This window comes from Mobula hypostoma, chromosome 2 (assembly GCF_963921235.1).
Source record: "Mobula hypostoma chromosome 2, sMobHyp1.1, whole genome shotgun sequence".
In the NCBI taxonomy this organism is placed as follows: Eukaryota; Metazoa; Chordata; class Chondrichthyes; order Myliobatiformes; family Myliobatidae; genus Mobula; species Mobula hypostoma.
In genome coordinates, this window is record NC_086098.1 from 76935277 (window position 1) to 76962596 (window position 27320).

The window sequence follows — 27320 nt, forward strand, 5'->3', positions numbered from 1 at the left end:
ATAAAGACACTGCCCATTCAAAGTGAATGGTAAACTACTTCTGTAGAAACAATAGTAAAAACAATCATGGTCATGGATGGAAGACCATGATCGACCACGTCATATGACATGGAACATAATGATGATGATAATGATAATTTTGCACTGTACTACTGCAAAATTATAAATTTCACATCATAAAATTCACAGATAATAATCCTGATATATGATGGCTTTAATGGGATATAAGGTTAGTGTTGTAAAGTGAGGGGAACACGAGGAATCAGTTGTGATTGTAATGAATAAATATCAGCAAAACCATGAGACTGATAGCAGCCTTCAGGAAAGGGAAGTCAGGTGAACCCTCATCTGTACTTAATGAAGGGTCAGCAGTGGAAAAGGTGAGCAGCTTTAATTTTATTTCATTTCATTTTTAAATCTTTTTATTGATATATAATCTTCTACAGCTATAAAATACAGAAATTCAACAAATTAGTATATATATAATTAATAAAGCTGAAAAAAAAACTTACATATACTAATGAAAAGAATTTATAAAAGAAAAAGAAGGAAAAAAAGAGAACCCCAGCTAACTAAAAAAAACTCCCACTAACTATAAAACAAAAAAAAAGAAAGAAAAAACCATTAGGAACAAACTCCTGGAGCAATACATCTTACAATCATTTACATACATAAAAGAAGAAAAAGAAAACAACAACTGCCAAATCACATTTATATAACATAATTTTGGAAGGAAACCATGTAAATTAATTCAAATTATTAACTTGACCTTTAATTTTAACATTTATGAGAAGTTTGGAAAGATACATGGATGGAAAGGGTACTGAGGGCTATTGTTTAGGTCCAGGTAGATGTGACTAGGCAATTTAATAATTTGTGATGGACAGAGTGGACCAGAAGAGAGTAGTGTTCTATGACTCTATTTTTATAATGTACTTTGCTGCTGCAAAAAGCTCATCATCATTCATTTTACTCAAAATAGGTGAAGAGCTAACTGAGAGATTCTAGCAAAGTGCCTTCAACCTGAAAAGTTACTGCTGAGTACTTACAGCATTTTCTGCTTAAAGGGATATTGTACCTGCCAATGGAGTACCTGCCAGAAGTGAACCATTGGGTTTCAAGTAGTATTTGAGACAGAAACAAACAGTGAGGTTCTTGCTGTAATTAGTCAACTATTAGCCACCTGTTCCTCTTCTAAGCCAATTGAAACCAGCACATAGTAATTTGGTCTTTTCTGAAATTCCCTGGAAGTGTTGATTCATATGCCCTGAGGAACAGAAAAAAGTTAATGTCATTTATTAAACCTGGGATCATAAAACATCTTGTATTCTCAACATGCAAAAACTGGTTAGCTCTGCAGCAATTCATCAAATTATTTAAAAATATTACACTGAGTTCAAGTGCTGGACTCATTCAACCAATTTAAAAGGCAAAGATGAAAAGAAATCAGCTGAGATGTTGTGATTGATATTCACTTTCCAGGGCTCAGGAGGCTTATTGCTAACTTCAGCTTTCCAACACAGCGGCATGTCCTTTCCAAAGGGTCAGAGTTGTTGGTGATAAAGTTAAACTTTTCACAATGTTCTTTGCTCAGCTTTTTGTTGTAAACAAGTACCTGTCTCCAGTTCTTAATGTAAATTGCAGGCAGCAACCAGTTTAAATTTGAAAGTACAGGCTGCTAGTCCACAGCAGGTGGCTGACTGCTAAGAGGTTTGGTTTGCGAAGTAAAACCAGGAAAACTTTTTGTCTATACACTCGGCCCTCCATGTCCACGGGTTCCACATCCGCGGATTCAACCAACTGCGGATCGAAAATATTCAAAAAAAAATTCCAGGAAGTTCCAAAAAGCAAAAGTTGAATTTGCCACATGCTGAGCAGTACGCTGAATCCACGCGAATGAAGTGATGTATAGGCATACCCTGCTGTAGCCTCCCGCCATTTCACAGATCCTCAGTCTCTCTCCAGCACTCGTTGTTTGAGCATTGTTTGCCTCACGTCTTGTTCATTCGCTACTTGTGTTGTGTGTGAGAGGAAAGGGTTTAAGGCTAGAAAGGGATGGTTGGCTAGCTATGTAAAGTGCTACAGCCTCAGGAGCTTAAAAATCACGGGAGAATCGGCATTGGCTGCCGAGGCAGCATCAGTGTACCCAGAAGAGCTACAATGGTTGCGTCTGTACTGAAAACATGTACAGACTTTTCTTTCTTGTCATTATTCCCTAATCAATACAGTATAACAATTATCTACAAAGCATTTACATTGTATTAGGTATGATAAGTAATCCAGAGATGATTTAAAGTATACGGGAGGATGTGCGTAGGTTATATGCAAATACTATGCCATTTTATATAAGGGACCTGAGCATCTGCGCATTTTAGTATTCATGGGAGGTCCTGGAACTAATCCCCGCAGATACCGAGGGACGACTGTATTAGCCAAGTGCAAGACAATGAGGTTTTGTCACTTAGAACACCAAGTGGTGTTGGGATGTTTGTGTACTCAGAGAGTTAGTCCTCACTGTATTAATTGTGAATATTTCGAATCTCTACTGCCAGAAGCTTTTAAGAGCATCTGTGTGAGTTACTTTGTTCCAATAAAGGTGTTTAGAAAGCACTGCGTGCAGATGAGATCATCTAATAGAAAATAATATAAATATCAGAAGCATTGGGGATTGTTAGGAGTAACAAGGAGAATGGCAGAAAGATGGGGTTACAGAAAGAAGAACTAGAATTCATTCTTCAGCCTTCGGTTTCTGTGATGAATGATTCATTTGTCTGCAACTTGTTGGTATGCTCTTCTAGTTTCTAGGAATTGTACCTGTGCTTGAAAATCCAAGGTAGTTTGTAAACCTTTAATAAGTAAAAATAAAAATCCTCTGTGAGTGTTAGATATGTGTTAAGAACAATATGTCTAAATTAAAATGTGTGTCATTAACAGTAAAATAACTATGTTCAACCTAGTTCATTAGCTGGAAGAATCTCCTCCTCTGTAGGGACGGATGGTCCACCACTCAGTTAGCATTGGCAGCTAACGTTGCACACAGTCTAGACAGAGGAGTAAGCAAGTCCTTGAAGAGCAGATGAATAAGTACATTCTCACTATAGTTAGGGTATCTGTAGATTCCTATGTCGGATAGGGCTTAAAACCTTCTTTTGAGTATGGAGCCCAGTACAATTGCTCTGTTATTAACGAGAACTGAGGCAAGAGGTTGCTCAGTTTTCAAATCAACAAGGTCAAAATTAAAAGCAGATTTATAAAAATTTGGTTTGGCTGTACTTGGGATATAGTGTGTAGTTCTGGTCACCCCATTAAAGGAAGGATGTGGAGCGGGTGTAGAAGAGGTTCAGCAAGGTGCTGCCTAAGTTAGAGGGTATGTGCTATCAGGAGAGATTGGACAAGTTTGGAACAGCGGAGACCAAGGTAAGAGCTGATATAAGTTTTTAAAATATGTTATAAGGGGTATAGATAGGGGAATGGTACAGAGTTAAAGTCTTCTTTTCACATATTGCTGTAGAATAAAACCAATGCCTCCTTTATTCGCTCTGATTAAGGTTAAGGTTGGAGCTGTTGCTGTGCAGAATTTCTTGTGTTAGCAATGTCCTGATTTTTGTTTTCCATATAAAAATGTGGGTGCTACAATAGGGTAGCAGCTAGCATGTTGCTATTATAGCTCAGGGTGTAGGAGTTCAGAGTTCAATTCTGGTGCTGTCTTTAAGGAGTTTGTACGTTTTCCCAATGACCACGTGGGTTTCCTCCAGGTTCTCCAGACCAAAGATGTAATGGTTAGTAGGTTAACTAGTCATTATAAATTGTCCCTTGATTAGGGTAAGGTTAAATAGGTGGGTTGCTGGGTGGTGTGGCTCATTGGGCCGGAAGAGCCTGTTCTGTGCTGTGTCTCCAATTAAAAATTAAATATGCCAAAGTCATGGTGATCCTTATAATCAGATGGAATAACCTCTCATTTTAGCTCATACCCTCTACCCCAGGCAGCATCCTGATAAATGTTTCTGCACCCTCTCCAAAGCGTTGACATCCTTCCTGCAACTATTTTCAATGACACACTATGTAATATGTCTGCGTTGTAGAATGCCTTATAACAAAGATATTGTAAAGATTTAAGTTCTATGCAATCAAAGGTACAGCTGTCAATGAACTGATAAATAGACATCCCTTTACTGAGTTGTTTAGTTAACATTTGCAAAAAAATTGTGTAAAACTATCTTTTAAAGATTAAAAATTTGCTTTATTTTTTTCACTTTTACATCAAAATATACAGTGAACTGTGTCATTTGCATCTAATCAAATCATCAAGAATCGTGCTGAGGGCAGCTTGCAAGTGCTGCCATGTCTCAGACGTCAGTATAACATGCCCATTACTTACTCACCCTGACACATACATCTTTGGAATGTGGGAAGAAACTGGAGCAACTGGAGGAAACTCACGCAATCACAAGGAGAATATACAAACTCCTATCAGACAGAAATGGGAATTGAATCCTGATCTTACAGCTGGCTGCTCTAAACGTTGCGCTAACCACTGCACTACTGTGCTACCTGGTCTTCTAAAGATTTCTAACATAGCATGGAGTAATAAGTTTGTATTTTACTGAGTAATGCAAAAACAATTGAGAACAAATCTTCTTCAGACTGAGCTGACAATTTTGCTTTACTTGCCTGCAGATCATCAAGCTGAAGTTTGAAGAGTTTGACCTGGAACGAGGTTATGACACCTTGACAGTGGGAGATGGAGGAAAAGTCGGAGACACTAGGACAGTTCTGTATGTGTAAGTACTGTCTGCAAATCCTGTTTGAAATTTACTCTTCAGTTGTAGGTAATGCTGGCTCAGATCCCCAGTTAAGGTAAGAAATAGAACCCAGCCGGCCAAGCAATATCTTTGGCAGGCTTCATTATCTTAGTTTTTAGTTTCTTTTCCACTGATTCCCCCAATCTATCTGGATGATCAGGAATCCCCGATCACCAAGATGTTCATGGAGTCACAGATTGATACAGCTTCGGCTCTGCTAGTCTCAGTTGCCTGTATTTAGCCTATAGCTCTACATGCCTCTCCATTCTATGGACCAATCCAAATGCCTCTTAAATGTTGCACTTATACCAAACTCGGCCACTTCCTCCCACAGCTCATTTCAGGTAGGCACCACCCTCTGCGCTATCTAGTTTTGAACTCCACAGCTCTCGGGAAAAGACTATGAACATCCACCTTATCCATTGCCTTCATGATCTTACAAATTTCTGTGAAGTCAGCTTTCCTTTTCCAATGCTATAAAGAAAAAAGATCCAATATGATCAATGTCTGCCTGCAACTCAAACCATCAATTCCAGGCAGCATCCTTGGAAATCTCTTCTGCACCATATCAAGCCTGATAATGTCTGTCTTATAAGTGGGTTACCAAACTGTACACAACTGTTCTTTAGAGTGTAGAAGAATGAGAGATTTGATAGAGATATACAAAATTATGGGAGATAGATTGGATAGATGCAAGCAGGCTTTTTCTATTGAGGTTGGGTGAGACTAGAATGAGAGGTCATGGATTAAAGGTCTGCTCTGTCAATTCATCATGGCTGATCCATATTCCATATCAACTCTATTTTCCTGCCATCTCCCTGTAACCTTTCATGTCTTTCACAGAGAAAATAGATGCAAAAAATCTCTTTAGTTCAGCTGCCATTTCCTTGTCCCTCATTACTGCCTCTTCAGCATCATTTTCCAATGGTCTGAATGTCTACTCTCACCTTTCTTTTACTCTTTATATATCTTAAAGAACTTTTGGTGTCCTCTTTAATATTATTGGCTAGTTTACCTTCATCTTTTCCCTCCTTATTACTTTTTCAATAGCTTTCTGTTGGATTTTCGAAGCTTCCCAACCCCCTAACTTCCCACTAATTTTTGCTCTATTATACAGTATGTTCTCTCTTTTGCATTTAAGTTGGCATTGATTTGCCTTGTCAGCCATGGTTGCATCATTCTGCCTTTAGAATACTACTTATTCTTTGGGATGTTTCTATCCTGTGCCTTTTAAATTTCTCCCAGAAACTTCAGCCATTGCTGTTCTGCCGTTATCCCTTCTATTGCCCCTTCTAAGCAACTTTGACCAGCTCCTCTCTCATGCCTCTGTTATTCCCTTTACTCCACCCTAATACTGACACATATGACTTCAGTTTCTCCCTCTCAAATTGCAGGGTGAAGTCTATCATATTATGATCATTGTCTTTTGATGGTTCCTTTACTTAAACTCCCTAATCAAATTCAGTTAATTGCACAACACCCAATCCTCAATACTTCAGTGATCTCAATCACAAGGTGCTATATAAAAAAACATCTCATAGGTATTGTACAAATTCTGACAAACCCGATTTTCCCAATCTACCTGCATATTGAAACCCTCCATGACGATCGTTGCTCTTTCGAGTGTGATTGCTATCTGCAGATGTGTACTTCCCGCTATTCAAGACATTTACAAAGATAAGTGTGTAAAAAGAGCCCAAAGGATCATTGAGGATCCAAGTTACCTCAACCACAAACTGTTCCAGCTGCTACCATCGGGGAAACGGTACCGCAGCATAAATACGAGGATCAACAAGCGCTGGGACAGCTTCTTCCACCAGGCCATCAGACTGCTTAATTCATGCTGACACAACTGTATTACTATGTTATATCGACATTCCTGTTGTATGTACTATTTATTATAAATTACTACAAATAGCACATTGCACATTTGGACAGAGATGTGACGTAAAGATATTTACTCCTCATGTATATGAAGGATGTAAGTAATAAAGTCAATTCATTTCAGTTCAATTATAATTTGTAGGCAACACTCACAACACGCTGGAGGAACTCAGCAGGTCAGGCAGCATCCGTAGAAAAGATCAGTCGACGTTTTGGGCCGGAACCCTTGATGAAGGGTTCCGGCCCGAACCATCGACCGATCTTTTCACGGATGCTGCCCGACTTGCTGAGTTCCTCCAGCGTGTTTTGAGTGTTGCTTTGACCCTAGCATCTGCAGATTATTTTGTGTTTATAATTTGTAGGCCATATCCTGGCAATTATTCAGAGGCATGTATATAACTCCCATCAGGGTCTTTTTACCCTTGCAGTTTCTTAACTCTACCCACAAGGATTCTACATCTTCCTATCTTATGTCACCTCTTTCTAAGGGTTTAATACATATTTTACCAACAGAGCCACCTCACTCCCTCTGCCTATTTGTCTGTCCTTTAATACAATGTGTGTCCTTGGATGCTAAGCTCACAACTATGATTTTCTTTCAGCTATGACTCATGATGCTGCCAACATCCTACCTACTAATTTCTAACTGCACTACAAGATCAGCTACCTTGTGCTGTATACTGTGTGCATTCAAAAATAACAACTTCATTCCTGTACTCATCACCCATTTTGACTTTGTCCCTAGGTTACACTGCAACTCATCCCACTGACTGCAATTTTTCTCTAATATCTGCCTGTCTTTCCTAACAGTCTCATTACACACTGCATCTAGCTGTATACCAACTGCTCAATCCTCAGCCCTATCACTGTGGTTCCCATCCCCCTGCTAAACTAGCTTAAGCCACCACCGCCCCCCCAACTGTTCTAGCAAACTTACCCACAAGGATATTGGTCCCCCTTGGGTTCAGATGTAACCCATTCATTTTGTGCAGGTCATTCCCCTGAAGAGATCCCAATGATCTAGAAATCTGAAGACCTGCCACATGCACTAGTTCCTCAGCCACTCATTCATCTGTCAGTTCATCCTATTCTTACTATCCCTGGCACATGACACAAGCAGCAATTCTAGGATTGCTACCCTGAAGGTCCTGCTTTTCAGCTTTCTACCTAACCCCCTAAATTCTCTCTTCAGGACCTCCTCCCTATGTCATTGATGCCAAAACATACCACGACTTCTGGCTGCTTGTCCTCCTCTTTTAGAATGTAGTGGAACTGATCCAAAACACCGCTGCCCCTGGCACCTGGGAGGCAACATGTTATCTGGCAATCTCATTCTCATCCACTGATAGCATACATATGTTCATGGCCTTCTGCTGCTGTAGCCCATCCATTTCAAGATCCAATGTTCTGTGCATTCAGAGATGCTCTTCTGCACACCACTGTTGTAACATGTAGATATTTGGTTTACTGTCACCTTCCTGTCAGCTTGAACCAGTCGGATCATTCTGCTCTGACCACTCTCACTAACAAGGCATTTTTGCCCACAGAACTGCTGTGCAATGCATGTTTTTTGTCATTTTTCACTTCATTTTCTGTAAATTCTCAAGACTATGGTGCATAAAAAGTCCAGGAGACCAGTAATTCCTGAGATGTTCAAGCTACCCCATCTGGCACCAAAATTCATTCCACAGTCAAAGTCATTTAGGTTGCATTTCTTTCCCATTCTAATGGTCAGTCTGAACAACAACTGAACCTCGTGACCACATCTGCATCCTTTTATGCATTGAGTTACTGCCACATGATGGGCTGATTAGACATTTTCATTAATGAGCTGGTGTACAGGTGTACCTAATAAAGTGGCCACTGAATGTATATGATGTCAATAGAATAACATATGTGCAAGTCTGAGAAAGAGAAGTGAAGTATTATCCAAGCTGTTGGTTGTCCATTAATTTTGACGATGACGATAGGAACCTGTGCGGAGAAGCCATGGGATTGAGGCCATTCCACTCCCTTGACCTCAGAAGTCCCTTATTCCAGTGGTATGAGTGATTGTTACAAGTAGAGACCTTCTTGGTTGCAGAGAATGGCCACAATGTCTTTTGTGCCTTGCCATGCCCTTCACCCTTCACAGTGTGCTACAGAACCTCATTCCTGACTGCAGGACCTCACTAGTGATGCCATATGCCCAGACCATTGAAACAGACTTTGCACACTAAGATAGACATATCCCTATCTCACTGGTGTTTGAAGCAAGGAAGCTACCATCACCCGATTTAGCCTCACTGCCGAAGAGGTGCACCACGGTGTGTCTGCAGTGAAATGCAAACATCACTTGGAACCACCGGTGAGAGCTGGGTAACAGGTGAGGACCAAAGGTGGATGAACTGTCCCAAGGGGGACAGGACAAGCCCTATCAACAGAGGTCTCACCCCTCCTTGGATACCCATGCCCCCCCAACCTATATTTTTCAGGTGGGTTCAGGAACCTGATGGCAATAGGGAAATAAGCTGTTGTTAAACCTTGAGGTGTGGGTCCTTAGGCTGTGGTACTTCCTGTATCATGGCAGCATTGAGAAGGAGGCATCGCTCAGATGGTGGGTGTCCCTGATGATAGATACTGTTTTCTGGAATCACTGCCTCTTGAAGATAGCCTTAATGGTGTGGAACTAGTTGTGTGCACTACTCCACGTAGCCTCTTGTGTTCCAGTACATTGGAGTTCCCATACAAGGCTGTGATGTGACCATTCAGAATCTTTTCCATGGTATATCTGTAGAGGTCTGTCAGTGCCATCAATGATGTGCTAACGGTCCTTAAACATCTAAACTAGTTGAGATGTTAGTGTGCCTTCTTCATGGTTGAATTTGTCTGTTTGGCCCAGAATAGTTTCTTCATGACACTGCCATTCAGGAACTTGAAGCTGCTCACACATTCTACTGCAGACCCTTCAATAAGCCTGACATCCCCTTCCAGTATGCAGCCACTTCCTTGGTCTTGCTGATGTTGAACACAAAGATATTCTTATATCACTCAATCAGCTGACCTATTTTTCTCTTGTAGGCTGCCTCATCACCATCTGTAATATTTTTGATAGTGATGGTGATATGTGTGTTTTTGTTAATGGCATTGGAATGGTGCTTAGCCACACAGCTTCACTCTTAGACACAAGTCCTTTTGTTTTAAACGCCAATACTCTATTTGCCTTTCCAGTTGTTTACTGTGCCAACATGTTGGCTTTCAACAATTAGAGTCATAGAAAACTACAGCACATAAACAGGCTCTTCAGCCTATCTAATCCATTCCAAATATTTATTTTACCTAATCCCATTAACCTGTACCTGGACAATAGCACTCTATACCAGTTCCATCCATGTACTAATTCAAATTTCTGCTTAATACTGAAATTGAACCTGAATCCACCACTTCTGCTGACAGTTCGTTCCATACTCTCACATCCCAGTAAATGAAGAAATCCACCCCCCCATATTCCCCTAAAACATTGATCTTTCACCTTTAACCCATGGCCTCCAGTTCATTTGCTTTTGAACATCAACCATTTACTAGTTAATAGAAGCACCCCTTTTGCATTCTGTGCTGAAGATGTGTCTGTTAGCTGACAGTTCACATATAACCACTAAAATTTAAAGTGGGTATGTTTATTGACATTGTTTGAGGATGTATTTGGGACAGAAATGGTTAATTCAAGTGGACATAATTTTAAGATGATTGAGGAAAAATATAGGAGGTTGTCATAGGTTAGTTTTTTACACAGAGAGTGATGGGTACATTGAATACCATGCTGGGAGTGGTGTCAGGTACATTAGGGGTATTTAAGAAACTATTAGATAGGCACATGTATGACAGTAAAATGGAGGAGTATGTGGGAGGGAAGGGTTAGTTTGATCTTGAGGTAGACTTAAAGGTCTGCATTATATTTTTTGCTGATGAGTCTGAATATTGCTGTGATTTTCTATTTTCTATGTATGTGAAAGAGAGTGGTGTAGGTATAGAGAATTTGCATTCTACAATGATATGTGATAACCTTCCCAATGCAAGGTTATTGTAAGATCAGGCATGGTGTTTTGGATATCTGGAGTCTTAACATCTGCAGAAACTGTCTGATCTCCTGAATGTTCCCAGTGTTTTCTATTTTTGTTTTAGAATTCAGGCAGAAAAAAAAATGTTATCCACAAGGAAATGGAAAATAGCTTGTTGGCAACCTGAATTTCATGGGCCTTACAAGGATTGGTGCCAAGATCTCAATTATAGACAGTCTGCACCTTCTTCCTCTTCTTAAGCCCATCATCGCTACTGGGACACAGGATGTCGACAACAGTTCACCGGAGTCCTCTGTCCTGGACCAGTTGTTCAATGTTAGACGATTGAAGATCCCTCCCCTCCCAGAGATAAAGTCTTTGGAGCTTCTGTTGTTGTTTCTGTGGTTCTATGTGTTTACAGGATAGGGTTGCTAACCCTATGCCTAACCCTTCTCCTTTTGCAGCCAGGTATGGGACCATCCATATGGAGTTACAATCTGCATCAGTTAAGCCAAATTCATTGTGGATGCTGATCAGTGGGAAAACAAGCTGGAGGAAGAATGCAGAATCTACCAAGGGATATAGATTGATTGAGGGATTAGAAAATGCAAGGTTACTTGCTCTGGTCAGAATACAAAAGCTGTATATTAGTTAACAGGGAGATATTTTGCACTACAGAGGGGCTAAAGTTCAAAGTGGGTTTATTATTGAAATACATATACACTCAATGGCCACATTATTAATCCAGCAGACAACCTGCTTGTTAATGGAAATATCTAATCAGCCAATCATGTGGCTGAATGTATGCATAAAAGCATGCAGACATGGTCAAGAGGTTCTGTTGTTATTCAGAATGGAAAAGAAATGTGATCGAAGTGACTTTGATCAGGGAATGATTGATAGTGTCAGACACGGTGGTTTGAGCATCTCGGAATTTCCTGGGATCATGCACAACAGTCTCTAGAGTTTACAGAGAATGGTGTGATAAGCAAATCAATACTTCAAGTGAGTGGCAGTTTTGTGGGAAAAAATGCCTTGTTAATGAGAGAGGTCAGAAGAAAATGGCCAAACTATTTCAAGCTGACAAGAAGGCGACTAAAACACAAATAATCACGTATTAAAACAGTTCTGTGCAGAAAAACATCCCTGAACCAGACATAGTTATTCATTGGAAATGAGAATTGGTTTATTATTGTCACATGTACCAAGATACAGTGAAAAGCTTGTCTTACATACTGTTCATACAGATTAAATCATTACACAATGCATTGAGAGTAAAATAAGGTAAAACAATAAGAAGGCAGAACTGAATGTAACAACTACAGAGGAAGTGCAGTGCAGGTAAGCAATAAAGTGCAAGGTCTTTTGTGCACAATATCCCAGAAAGGATGTGTTCTCAGAGGATAGAGTCCAGAGGAGGCTCATGAGGATGATTCCAGGATTGAAGGGGTTAACATATGAGGAGCATTTGGCAGCTTTAGGCCTGTAAATTTAAAGAATGCGGGGGGATCTGACTGAAACCTACTGAACGTTGAAAGAACAAGATAAAGTGGTTGTGGAGAGGATGTGGAGCTGTCCAGAGCTAGTCACATGGCCTCAAAAATGAGGAGTGACACTTTAGAAAAGAAGTAAGGCAGAATTTATTTTAGTCAGAGAGTGGTGAATCTGTGGAATGCTCTGCCACAGACCAGATGGACAGCTGCGGAGGCATAGACCGTGGGGATTTTTAAAGTGAAAATTGATAGTTTCCTGATTCGCCGAGGCATCAAATATGAGAAGGCAGGTGTATGGAGTTGAGTGGGAACCAGGATCAGTCATGATGGAATGATGGAGCAGGCTCAATGGGCTGAATGGCCTAATTCTGCTCCTATGTCTTATGGTCTTATAATGCAGAATTCCTCAGTAGTATACATTTCCTCAGTAGTACAGAACTTTTTGGGAGTCCAGAATTCCTCAGTTGTCCAAATTTCCTTGATAGTCTAGAATCCCTGGGTAGACAAAAATTCATTTAGTTTCCTTTCAGAATGCCTTGTTCAAGACATCGCATGTAGTTACTGTAACAATGAGGAAGAAATCACTTATTGAGGACGTAGTGTGAATTGTTTTCATTTTCAATGAGATCTTTTGGAATAAAAGTAGCTTCCTTCAGAGTGCATGTATCATCCAAAGAAGAAACTACGTTGAATGTTTCATAAAGATAAACCTTTTCATGCAGTTGACGCAGTGACAATGGGTTATAAATAATGAAAGAGCAATACAATCGATGTCGTTTGTCCTAAGGATGCAGGGCACAGCTGGAGTTTAACCACTCTTGGCACAATGCCTAGCTCATTGTAAGAGCTATCCAATTTCTCCATTTTTTTTCCCTTGCTCTTTATTTTATTCTTCTTCAAGTAATTATCCAACTTTTTTTGAAAGTAGTCCTCAATCTGCTTCCAGTGCATTCCAGGTTATAAAGGTTCCTAACATAAAAATGTTTTTGCATTATATCACCTTGGCTTTCTTGTCAATTATTTAATTCTGCATCCTCTTAACAAAGGTAACAAAATCTTATCCTGCTTAAATCCTTGGCAATATTGAAGAAAAAAAATCTATTATTAGGAACCTTGAGCTTATCAGTTTTGAAGAGAACACACTTTATAACCATTTTAAAATTCAAGATTTAAGATTATTTAAGGTCATTTCCAGTACACAAGTGTAAAGGAGAACAAAATAACTGTCACTCCAGATCCGATGCAGCACGAAACAAAAAGCAGTTAGATAAAGAACACAATAGGTAGACTGTAAATACATAAGATAGCTTATATACACAGATTGATTATACAACATGCACATAAAATGATGCTACAGAGCTTTGTGGCCTCAGTACTGAGCCTCGAGCTGCAGTGTTGGCTGTTTACAGCCACCCAGGGAAGTGGTGTTAGAGTTGGTGCACTCCACCAGAGGCAGTGCAGCGCAGCGTCCAAGCTGGAGTTGGTGCTGCACCAGTGTCTGCTTCGCAGAAGACAAGCCTTACTGTGCTCATCAGCAGATTTCTGCAACATTCATGGACTCAGGGTCTTGGACTATATTTTTGTGTGACTGTATTTTACTGATAACTTATATGTGTTTTCTATCTTATGTGTTTTATGTGCTTTGTGCTGTGTGTGACTGTTGGTACTCTGAGTCGTTTTGCCTCAGAGTAACAGTGTTTCGTTTGACTGTATTCATGGGTATTCATGCATGACTGAATGACATTTAAACTTGATAGATGAATTACGAACTACACAAGGTGACTCTGACAGGAAATGATAAAGAAGTGGTGGTGGGAGGTGTGGAGGAGAGGGTTCAAAGTGGAGCTGTTGATCAGCCTTACTGCTTTTGAGCCCCTTATCTAAGGAAGGAAGGATGTGCTGGCATTAGTAAAGGTCTAGAGGAGATTCACGAGAATGATTCCAGGAATAGAACAGAGTGTATGAGGAGAGTTTGATGGCTCTCGGTTTGGAGTTTAGAAGATCTCATTGAAACCTATTGAATATTGAAAGGGCTAAATAGAGTGGACATGGAGAGGACATTTCCTATAGTGGGGGAGTTTCAAATCAGAGGGAACAGCCTCAAATCAGAGGGATGTCCATTTGGAACAAGGATGAGGTGGGATTTCTTTAGCCAGAGGATGGTGAATCTGTGGAATTTATTGCTACAGATAACTGTGGAGACCAAGTCATTGGGTATATTTAAAGCTGAGGCTGATAGATTCTTAATTAGTAAGGTCACCAAGGGACAAGAGTGAGATATTAAATCTGCCATGATGGAATGGCAAAGCAGGCTTGATGGACCAATTGGCCTAATTCCACTGCTATATCTTCTCTGTTATGGTCTTATAACTAAATCCATATAATTGCAATCGTTCATGTCTGTTACAGCAATAATAAGCTTCTTTCTCATCCTCTTTGAAGATGAAGAAACTTAAAAGTTTCTTGCCTCAGGCAGGTAATCTGATCAGCCATTCTAATTATCCCCCACCCCCTCTATTACCTCAGTCACTGCACTGCATTGTAAGCACTTTAAACCACATTTGATAATGCTCTTTGCATTGTAAATGCATGCTGATATTTATATATTTATGCATATTTTATTTCATATCTGCACTTTAACCTCTAATTTTATTTTTATATCATTCTCTATTCTTTACCATAACACCATAAGACAAAGGAGCAGAAGTTGGCCATTCAGCCCATCGAGTCTGCTTCACCATTTTATCATCAGCTGATCCATTCTCCCATTTAGTCCCACTTCCCCGCCTTCTCACCATAACCTTTGATGCCCTGGCTACTCAGATACCTATCAATCTCTGCCTTAAATACACCCAATGGTTTGGCCTCCACTGCTGCCCGTGGCAACAAATTCCATAGATTCACCACCCTCTGACTAAAAAAAAATTTCTTCGCATTTCTGTTCTGAATGGGCGCCCTTCAATCCTTAAGTCATGCCCTCTCATACTAGACTCCCCGATCATGGGAAACAACTTTGCCACATCCACTCTGTCCATGCCTTTCAATATTCAAAATGTTTCTATGAGGTCTCCCCTCATTCTTCTAAACTCCAAGGAATACAGTCCAAGAGTGGACAAACGTTCCTCATATGTTAACTCTCTCATTCCCGGAATCATTCCAGTGAATCTTCTCTGTACCCTCTCCAACGTCAGCGCATCCTTTCTTAAATAAGGAGACCATGTTGATATTAAGGGAGAGGAGGTGTTGGAGTTGTTAAAATACATTAGGACAGATAAGTCCCCGGGGCCTGACGAAATATTCTCCAGGCTGCTTCACGAGGCGAGAGAAGAGCTCTGGCTAGGATCTTTATGTCCTCGTTGTCCATGGGAATGGTACTAAAGGATTGGAGGGAGGCGAATGTTGTCCCCTTGTTCAAAAAAGGTAGTAGGATAGTCCGGGTAATTATAGACCAGTGAGCCTTACGTCTGTGGTGGGAAAGCTGTCGGAAAAGATTCTTAGAGATAGGATCTATAGGCATTTAGAGAACCATGGTCTGATCAGGGATAGTCAGCATGGCTTTGTGAAGGGCAGATCGTGTCTGACAAGTCTGATAGAGTTCTTTGAGGAGGTGACCAGGCATATAGATGAGGGTAGTGCAGTGGATGTGATCTATATGGATTTTAGTAAGGCATATGACAAGGTTCCACATGGTAGGCTTATTCAGAAGGTTAGAAGGCATGGGATCCAGGGAAGTTTGGCCAGGTGGATTCAGAATTGGCTTGCCTGCAGAAGGCAGAGGGTGGTGGTGGAGGGAGTACATTCAGATTGGAGGATTGTGACTAGTGGTGTCCCACAAGGATCTGTTCTGGGACCTCTACTTTTCGTGATTTTTATTAACGCCCTGGATGTAGGGGTAGAAGGGTGGGTTGGCAAGTTTGCAGACAACACAAAGGTTGGTGGTGTTGTAGATAGTGTAGAGGATTGTCAAAGATTGCAGAGAAACATTGATAGGATGCAGGAGTGGGCTGAGAAGTGGCAGATGGAGTTCAACCCGGAGAAGTGTGAGGTGGTACACTTTGGAAGGGCAAACTCCAAGGCAGAGTACAAAGTAAATAGCAGGATACTTGGTAGTGTGGAGGAGCAGAGAGATCTTGGGGTACATGTCCACAGATCCCTGGAAGTTGCCTCATGGGTGGATAGGGTAGTTAAGAAAGCTTATGGGGTGTTAGCTTTCATAAGTCAAGGGATAGAATTTAATAGTCGCGATGTAATGATACAGCTCTATAAAACTCTGGTTAGACCACACTTGGAGTACTGTGTCCAGTTCTGGTCACCTCACTATAGGAAGGATGTGGAAGCATTGGAAAGGGTACAGAGGAGACTTACCAGGATGCTGCCTGGTTTAGAAAGTATGCATTATGATCAGAGATTAAGGGACCTAGGACTTTTACTCTTTCGAGAGAAGGAGGATGAGAGGAGACATGATAGAGGTGTACAAGATAATAAGAGGAATAGATAGAGTGGATAGCCAGCACCTCTTTCCCAGGGCACCACTGCTCAATACATGAGGACATGGCTTTAAGGTAAGGGATGGGAAGTTCAAGGGGGATATTAGGGAAGCTTTTTTACTCAGAGAGTGGTTGGTGCGTGGAATGCACTGCCTGAGCCAGTGGTGGAGGCAGATACACTAGTCAAGATTAAGAGACTACTGGACAGGTATATGGAGGAATTTAAGGTGGGGGCTTATATGGCAGGCAAGGTTTGAGGGTTGGCACAACATTGTGGGCCGAAGGGCCTGTACTGTGCTGTACTATTCTATGTTCTATGTTAAAACTGCCCACAGTACTCCAAGTGAGCTCTCACCAGCGCCTTATAGAGCCTCAACATCACATCCCTGCTCCTATACCCTATTCCTCTAGAAATGAATGCCAACATTGCATTCGCCTTCTTCACTACTGACTCAATCTGGAGGTTAACTTTAAGGGTATTCTGTACGAGGACTCCTAAGTCCCGTTGCATCTCCGAACTTTGAATTCTTTCCCCATTTAAATAATAGTCTGCCCGTCTATTTTTTTTGCCAAAGTGCATAACCATACACTTTCCAACATTGTACTTCATTTGCCACTTCTCTGCTCATTCTTCCAATCTATCCAAGAGTCTCTGCAGACTCTCCATTTCCTCAGCACTACTGGCCCCTCCACCTATCTTCATATCATCAGCAAACTTAGCCACAAAACCATCTATTCCATAATCCAAGTCGTTGATGTACAATGTAAAAAGAAGCGGCCCCAACACAGACCCCTGTGGAACACCACTGGTAACCAACAGCCAACCAGAATAGGATCCCTTTATTCCCACTTGGCAGGAAACAATCAGCCAACGTTCTATCCACGTATGTAACTTTCCCGTAATTCCATGGGCTCTTATCTTGTTAAGTAGCCTCATGTGTGGCGCCTTGTCAAAGGCCCTTTGAAAATCCAAACGTACAACATCCACTGCATCTCCCTTGTCTAGCCTACTGGTAATTTCCTCAAAAAATTGTAATAGGTTTGTCAGGCAGGATTTTCCTTTAAGGAATCCATGCTGAGTTCTGCCTATCTTGTCATATGCCTCCAGGTACTCTGTAACCTCATCCTTGACAATCGACTCCAACAACTTCCCAACCACCGATGTCAAGCTAACAGGTCTATAATTTCCTTTTTGCTTCTTTGCCCCCTTCTTAAATAGCGCAGTGACATTTGCAATCTTCCAGTCCTCCGGAAACATGCCAGAATCTATCGACTTTTGAAAGATCATCGCTAATGCCTCTGCAATCTCCACAGCTACTTCCTTCAGAACACGCGGGTGTATTCCATCTGGTCCGGAAGATTTATCTATCTTTAGACTATTCAGCTTCCTGAGTACTTCCTCTGTCGTAATTGTGACTGTGCACACTTCTCTTCCCTGCCACCCTTGAGTGTCCGGTATACTGCTGATGTCTTCCTCAGTGAAGACTGATGCAAAATATTCGTTCAGTTCCTCTGCCATCTCCTTATCTCCCATTACTATTTCTCCAGCATCATTTTCTATCCATCCTATATCTACTCTCACCTGTCTTTTACTCTCTTTATATACTTGAAAAAGCTTTTAGTATCCTCTTTGATATTATTTGCTAGTTTCCTTTCATAGTTCATCTTTTCCCTCTTAATGACCTTCTTGGTTTCCTTTTGTAAGGTTTTAAAAACTTCGCAATCCTCTGTCTTCTCACTATTTTTTGCTTCCTTGTATGCCCTCTCCTTTACTTTAACTTTGGCTTTGACTTCTCTTGTCAACCATGGTTGCATCCTTTTTCCACTGGAAAATTTCTTCTTTTTTGGAATATACCTGTCTTGCACTTTCCTCACTTCTCGCATAAACTCCAGCCACTGCTGCTCTGCTGTCTTTCCCACCAGTGTCCCTTTCCAGTCAACTTTGGCCAGTTCCTCTCTCATATACTATAATTTCCTTTACTTCACTGAAATACCGATGCATCAGATTTTGGCTTCTCTTTTTCTAATTTCACAGTGAACTCAATCATGTTATGATCACTGCCTCCCAAGGGTTCCTTCACCTCAATCTCTCTAATCACCTCCTGTTCATTACACAATACCCAATCCAGTACAGCCGATCCCCAAGCGGGCTCAACAACAAGCTGTTCTAAAAAGCCATCTCGCAGACATTCTACAAATTCTCTCTCTCGAGATCCAGTGCCGACCTGATTTTCCCAATCCACTCGCATGTTAAAATCCCCCACAATTATCATAACACTGCCCTTCTGACAAGCCTTTTCTATTTCCAGTTGTAATTTGTAGTCCACATCCCCGCAGCTGTTTGGAGGCCAGGCCTATAAGTAACTACCATCAGGGTCCTTTTACCCCTGCTATTTCTTAGCTCAACCTATAAAGATAATTGTTGTAGGTTGTTAATTTGTTTCAACAAGACATTACAATCTAAAAATCTGCAATCCTGATTCTAAATTAGGTGTTGCTTAAGGATATACACAACATCCTGTTTTCTCCTGAGACCTCCCCAGCTAAAAGGGGACCAAATTTTAATTTTCATCGTTGGAAATTGATGGTTTTCTTTTTCAGATTTATTGTTGAGGTATGAAATATTTGGGTAGACCTGACCTATGTATTTCTGGCTTGTCTGAATCGCAAAGCGAAGCTGAACTGTGTTTCTGCAGGCAACGAATTAAACCATCTAGACATGAGAGCAAGGAGTAAGCTTGGTGAGATACCAGAGAAATCTGTGCCACTCTGGGAGAGCAGAGTGGCATAACTGGTAGGGCCACTGTATTGCTGAAATCCTGACTTTGGGCGCTGACTGTGTGGAGCTTACGTGTTCTCCCTGTCACCAAGTAGTTTTCTACTCATACCTCAAAAACATGCAGGTTAATTGGGCTCTGAATATTGCCTCCAGGTGGAACGGAGTGGAAGAATCCAGGAAGAGATGATCAGAATGTGGGAGAAGAAGGAAAAATGGGACAATAAGCAGCACAAAACCAGTGGAGAGCCAGAGAATTTTGGGATGCCACGGTAGTGTAGCGGTTAGCGCTACTCATTTACTGCTCAGGGCACCTGAGTTTGGAGTTCAATTCTGGCGTCGTCTGTAGGAAGTCTATATGTTCTTCCCATGACTCCATGGATTTCCTTTGTGTGCTCGAATTTCCTCCCATAGTTCAAACATGTACCAGTTGGTAAGTTAGTCATTCTAAATTGTCCTGTGATTCAGCTAGTGTTTTAGGTGGGTTGCTGGGCAGAGTGGTTTGTTGGGCCAGAAGGGCCTGTTCTGTAAGGTATCTCTAAACAAATAAGATTAAAATAAATAAATGCCTTCAACTATTCCCAAGGTTGCTTATAATGACTAAGGAATCATAAAATTTGGATGCTTCTGGTGAAACAGAGAGAAGTGTCTTTATTAATCTACTTCTACCAGAAATGTGAAGATACAACCTGATTTCTTGAGCACTAGCAGTATCAGATATTCCTTCCACACATTTGGAAGGCGGAAGCTATATATTCAGCTTTGAAACTCTCTTTAAATTTGTCAAGTGTCGAGATTCCCAGATGCAACTTTGATCAGGGAGTTGCAAAGGAAAAATATCTAAAATATTACCAACGTCCAGTCTGGGATGAATGTAATAGCCCACATTGAAGCATTAGATTTAAGATTCAAGTTTACTTATTACACATACATCAAAGCATATAGTGAAATGTGTAACTTATATTAACAACTAATACACTGAAGAGTGTGCTGGGGGAAGTCTGCAAGGGTCGCCATGCCTTCTGGTGCACACATAGCATGGCCTCAGTCTTCAGCAGAACAGCACAAAACCTAACAAGCAAAAAAAACACAACAGTAAAACAAGCCCCATTCCTCCCTGCCACCCAAGCATATACGTCGTCCTTTAAACCCAGAGCAAGGAATCTTCTTCAGCCTCCAGTCTCTAGCAGTCTCAGGCTCAGGCTTGCAGACATTGGGCTTTGACTTCCCCCATAGACTGCTCCAGTCTCCAGACATGAACTTATGGATATCTGATTTGACCTTTGGGCTTTGATCCTGGAATCCATCCCAGGACACATCGATCACCAAACACTTGGCTGGGCATTGCAAGATCAAAGAGACAATAATAAATTAATGAGAAGTGTTTCTTTGATGCCAGCTGGTGTTCTTTGTCAAGTGCTACCAGTAATTCCACCATATACTAAGGCAGATGAATTGAAATTCTGCATCAAAGCATTGTATATTAGGGAAAGTGATTTCACTTGAAGGCCAATATGCGATCATATTTGACAGGCAATCCATTTGCAAGAGGGTTTGCTTTGTATTTACTCAAACTAGAAAATGGTGAAATTAATCACAAAGATTAAGCAAGAATAATTTTGATTTGGACCAAATTGTTATATCACTTCAGATCCGATGCAAGCTGTCTTTCCACATGTCACACAACAGTATTACATGTGTGATAATGTTACTTGAAGGAGAAAATTTAGCATTAAAAATATGACACATTTAAGCTCATGGATGAAGACCACCTCCTGAAACATCAGAATCAGAATTAAGTTTATTATCATCATCTTGTATAACACGGAATTTTAAACACAAGAGATTCTTCAGCTGCTAGACAGCTTTTTCATCTCTGCCATCAGATTTCTGAATAAACAACATACAGTGCAATAACTAAAAAGTACTATAAATTAGAACAAGAAATATATACAGTATATACAAGAATATATATATATATATATGTAAATATATTACAGTGAGAAGATATATATATCTCTTCTTGTTTCCTTGTGATTTTTGGCTTGTTTTGTAGCAGCAGTACAGTACAAAAGCGTAAAGTTTTCTGTAAATTACAAAATAAATAAATAATGAAAAATATAAGTAGTGTTCGTGGACTGTTCAAGAATCTGATGGTGGAGGGGAAAATGATGTTCCTAAAACAGTGAGTGTTCCTGAAATCCCTTTGCTGAGCACGGTGTGCATGCTGTGTTGGCACTGGAATACGCAGTGACACTGTGAGCTGCCCCCAGCGCATCCTTACGTTGTGTTGATTGTAACACAAGCTACACATTTCACTGTATGCACCGATGTATATGTGAAAAATACATAGATCTGAATCTCCTCCCCGATGGTAATAATGAAAAGAGTGCATATCCTGGAAAGTGAGGGTCCTTAATGTTGAATGTTGTTTTTTTAAGATTCCATTCTCAACTTGTACAAGATGAATCTATTGACAGTGTGACTGATGATCTGTACAATTTCCCATTGAATTACTAAACTCTCTGTACCACCTCTTGCTGTGTCATCACATAATCTTGAACTAAATGAAGCAACTCCAATCATGCTGCTAAAGAATTTGGATCTTCCCATACTAAAGTCAAAGTCAAAGTTGAGTTTATTGTCATCCACACAAGTACATGTAGACACTGGTGCAGTGAAAAACATATTTACAGTAGCATCACAAACAGATAACCGGTAAGGATGGAAAAATAGCAACTGGAGTTTAAACTGGACAATGTGAAGTGTTGTACCTTGGTAGGTCAAATGTAAACAGACAGTATGTTAAGGGAATGTGTTGATGAGCAGAGTGATCTTAGAGTCCAAGTTTATAGCTGCCTGAAAGTGCTACACGGGTTAATATCGCATATGGCACACTTGCCTTTATTAGTTGAGGCATTGAGTTCAAAAGTCAGGAAGTCATGTTGCAGCTTTATAAAACTCTGGTTAGGCCACATCTGGAGTATTGCATACATTTCTGGTCGCCCCATTATAGGAAGGATGTTGAGGCTTTGGAGATGGTGCTGAAGAGGTTTATCAGGATGTTGCCTGGATTAGAGTGCAGTGTTTGATGAGAGGTTGAACATGCTTTAATTGCTTTCTCTGGAGCAGCCCAGCCTGAGGGGAGATCTAATAGAGGTTTATAAGATTATGAGAAATATAGATAAACAGACGGTGTTGTTTTCCCGGAGTTGAAATGGCTAATACCAGAGGTCATGTATTTAAGGTGACAAGGGATAATTTTATAGGAGATGCGAGGGACAAGTATTTACCCGAAGAGTGGTGGGTGCCTGGAAAGCAATGCCACGAGTAATTTTAGAGGGAGATACATTAGGGACTTCTAATAGGCACTTGTATTGGTACATGTATGTGAGAAAAATGGAAGGACATGAATATTTTGAAGGAGGAAGAGGTTAGTTTATTTAGCCTTTTGGTTACTGCCCTGCCCATTCCTCCCCTCCCTCCCCACCTTCTTACTCTGACTTCTCATCTTTTTTTTCCTACTCCTGATGAAGATCTCGATCTGAAACGTCAGCTGTTTACTCTCTTCCATAGATACTGCCTGGCCTTTTGGGTTCCTCCAGCATTTTGTGTGTGTTGCTTGGGTTTTCAGCATCTGCAAATTTTCTTGTGTTTGTGATTAGTGATTTAATTGATTTGGCACAACATTGTGGGCTGAAGGGCCTGTCCTGTGCTGTGTTGTTCTATGTTCTCTTAAGTTACTTCAGTTCCTCCATCCCTAGTGAACATTCACAAGATGCAAGGACAAGTTGTTAGCTTTAATTTTAAAACTCAATGCTTTCATTTTCTTAGTCAGCTATATGCTAGTTGCTCCAGATTTGTGGATCAATAAAAAACACACACAATTTTTATACAGGATTTTTAAGGAAGATATATAAAGTATTCTGAAGCAGTTCAACATTGAGATCAAGCAAAACTGTATATTGTGCACAGAACCATAATGAGAACCATATTTAATGTAACTTTTTGATGCATATTTAGTTTGTCTGTTTTTATTGGTTGCATTAAATAAACTATACAATTTAAATTTGTTAATTATATTATTCATAGATTAATTATATAATTAAGTCAGATTATACTTACAAGGTGTGTTATAAAGCCCAATTGTATGGAAATGAATGCAAGTATTGTAACTGCCAACGTAGTAACCCAAACAGCGGTGGTATGGCAGCTGGCTTTCTATTGTAAAAATCAGAATAAATGCTCACTATTGTTCTAAATTAATAACTACACTAATCCCCATTTAGAAGCTAAATAACTCGTGTGTAATCAAAGTTGAAAGTAAAGTTATTACCAAAATACATATACATCACTATATAGTACCCTGAGATGCATTTTCTACTGCTAAGTACAAAACAACACAATTGAATCAATGAAAAACTACACACAAAACAAAAACAGTCAAATAACCAATGTGAAAAATACAACAAGTTATACAAGTACAAACAGAAAAGCAAAATAATAATAGTTAAGTAATGAATAATATTAAGGACAAGTGTTAAAAAGACTTTTAAAGTGAGTTAATAGGTTGTGGAATCATTCTGAACCCCTGTGTTGGGGTGTGAAGTTATCCAAATCTTATTAAATCTTACTCAATGCTTATTTAGCCTTATTAAATTCAACCCACGAACAGCAATAAAATGCTCAATTTATTCCTTTAGTCTCCACTCCTGAACTTCAAGTCTAACTAATCTGATAGAATAAATGTAACAAATTCAGTGCAAGTTTCCACAGGAGACTAGTCTGACAGACAAACTTTATATTTCAAGAGCAAGGCTGATATTGAGTTAAGTTTGTTATTCTTGTTCTACATAAAGGCATCTAACTGAACTCGGTGAGTGTTGGCCCAGTGCCTTCAAACGCTCCTAATACGTTAAGCCTTTCATTTCCAGAATCATTCTCGTGAGCTTCCTTTGGACACTCTCCAATGTCAACATATCTTTTCTTAGATAAGAGCCCCAAATCTGCTCATAATGCTCTAAATATGGCCAAATCATTGCCTTATAAAGTGTCAGCATTACATTCTGGCTTTTATATTCTAGTCCTCTCAAAATGAAAGTTAACATTGCATTTGATTTCCTTACTACACATTCAACCTGCAAGTTAACCTTTAGAAAATCCTGTGTTAGTATGCCCAAGTCCCTCAGCACCTCTGATTTCTATATTTGCTCCCCATTTAGAAAATAATCTACACCTACATTTCTTCGACCAAAGTACATGGCCATACAATTCCTGACACCCTGTTACATCTGTCATTTCTCTTAATCTCTCATTCTCATTCTCCTAATCTGTCTAAATCCTTCTGCAGACCACCTGCTTCTTCAACACCCCCAGCTCCTCCACCTTTCTTTATGTCATCTGTAAACTTGGCCGCAGAGCCATTAGTTTGATCATCCAAATCATTGACATATAATGTGAAATGAAGCGCTCCCAACACTAACCCCTGTGGAGCATCTCTAGTCACCAGCAGCCAACCTAGGGAGGGGAGAGGAGGATTAGATTTATTTTAAGTAGGTTACACAGGTTCAATCCTGACTTCAGCTGCTGCTTGTCTGGAGTTTCAATTTCAAGTCTATTATCACTCAGCCATACTCAGGTATATAGTTAAATGAAGCAATGTTCCTCTGGGTCCAGGGAGAAAAATACAGTACATATTTCACATACGATACATAAAATAATGTTAACACAATAATATTAACAGATAATAAATATTCTGTGGATGTACAAGAGGGCATGTATTTAAGGTGAGAAGGGGTAATTTCAAAGGAAATATGAGGGGCAAAATTTTTGAGTGACTGGGATGTGCTGCCTAGGAGATACATTAGTTGCTTTTAAGCAACGTTTTGATCGCTCGAGGAAGGTGAGGAAAATGGATGGATGTGAATATTATGTAGGCAGAAGAGACTAGTTTAGTTATCTATGTGATTACTGGCTCGGCACAACACTGTGAGCTGAAGGGCCTGTCCCTGTGCTGTGTTGCTCTATGTTCTAAGTTGACATAAAGTGCATATATGACATACAGTTAAATATACAGCTGTATAATGCTACTGATGCTGTTATAAGTAATGTGCACAGGATGGTAGCAGGGCATTCAGAAATCTCACGAGCGAGGAGAAGAAACTGTTAACCAGCCTAACAATCATTGTTCTTAAATCCTATCCCCATTCCCATTTTGACATGTCACTCCTCTTCTGCCACAGTGAGGCCACTCTCGGGATAGAGGAGCAACACCTAGGTAGTTTCCAACCTGATGACATGTATATCAGTTTCAACCTCAAGTTTAACTTTCAGCATTACCATGGGGCCAAGATGTAAAACACAGAAATATAGAAACATAGAAAATAGGTGCAGGAGTAGGCCATTCGGCCCTTTGAGCCTACACCGCCATTCAGTATGATCATGGCTGATCATCCAACTCAGAACCCTGTACCAGCCTTCCCTCCATACCCCCTGATCCCTTTAGCCACAAGGGCCATATCTAACTCCCTCTTAAGTATAGCCAATGAACTGGCCTCAACTGTTTCCTGTGGTAGAGAATTCCACAGATTCACCACTCTCTGTGTGAAGAAGTTTTTCCTAATCTCAGTCCTAAAAGGCTTCCCCTCTATCCTCAAACTGTGACTCCTCGTTCTGGACTTCCCCAACATCGGGAACAATCTTCCTGCATCTAGCCTGTCCAATCCCTTTAGGATTTTATACATTTCAATCAGATACCCCCTCAATCTTCTAAATTCCAAAGAATATAAGCCTAGTCGATCCAGTCTTTCATCATATGAAAGTCCTGCCATCCCAGGAATCAATTTGGTGAACCTTCTTTGTACTCCCTCCATGGCAAGGATATCTTTCCTCATATTAGGGGACCAGAACTGCACACAATACTCCAGGTGTGGTCTCACCAAGGCCTTGTACAACTGCAGTAGTACCTCCCGGCTCCTGTACTCGAATCCTCTTGCTATGAATGCCAGCATACCATTCGCCTTTTTCACCGCCTGCTGTACCTGCATGCCCACTTTCAATGACTGGTGTATAATGGCACCCAGGTCTCGTTGCACCTCCCCTTTTCCTAATCAGCCACCATTCAAATAATAATCTGTCTTCCTGTTTTTGCCACCAAAGTGGATAACCTCACATTTATCCACATTAAATTGCATCTGCCATGAATTTACCCACACACCTAACCTTTCCAAGTCACCCTACATCCTCTCAGCATCCTCCTCACAGCTAACACTGCCGCCCAGCTTCGTGTCATCCGCAAACTTGGAGATGCTGCATTTAAATCCCTCATCTAAGTCATTAATATATATTGTAAACAACTGGGGTCCCAGCACTGAGCCTTGTGGTACCCCACTAGTCACTGCCTGCCATTCTGAAACAGTCCCGTTTATTCCCACTCTTTGCTTCCTGTCTGCCAACAGTCCCAACAGTCATGCACAACACAAGGTACATCTAGCACATATAAGATAGCAGGCACACAAAAGAAAGCACCAAAATACAGTTATACAAAAATATATAGTCTAAGTCCCTGAGTCCATGAATGTTGCAGCAGTATGCAGTCAAATACATCCAGTTTGCCTTCTGCTGAGCCAACACAGGGGACAGCACCAACCGCACCACACCACTTCCGGAACTCTGGTGGAGAGCCTGACTCTAACACCTCCCCTGGGCAGCTGAAAACCAGTGACACCTGTTACGTACCCCGTAACTGGGTTGCCAAACCAGCAGAAATGGATCACTCAGTTGGAGTCTGGATTACTAGATCTAAGAAAGTTTTATTAAAGAAACAAGCAACACAGTAATCG

The 27320-nt window shown here is 40.5% G+C and overlaps 1 protein-coding gene across 5 annotated transcripts in view; it reads left to right on the top strand.

The window, feature by feature from the left end:
- The window catches only part of LOC134341158 (CUB and sushi domain-containing protein 1-like), a 2430601-nt gene that overhangs the window by 1784871 nt on the left and 618410 nt on the right, over nucleotides 1-27320 (top strand). For all 5 annotated transcript variants that reach the window (XM_063038952.1, XM_063038962.1, XM_063038968.1 and 2 more), the window contains one exon: nucleotides 4678-4781. In XM_063038952.1, coding sequence (XP_062895022.1) covers nucleotides 4678-4781 — 104 coding nt within the window. The remainder of the gene's footprint in view (nucleotides 1-4677; nucleotides 4782-27320) is intronic.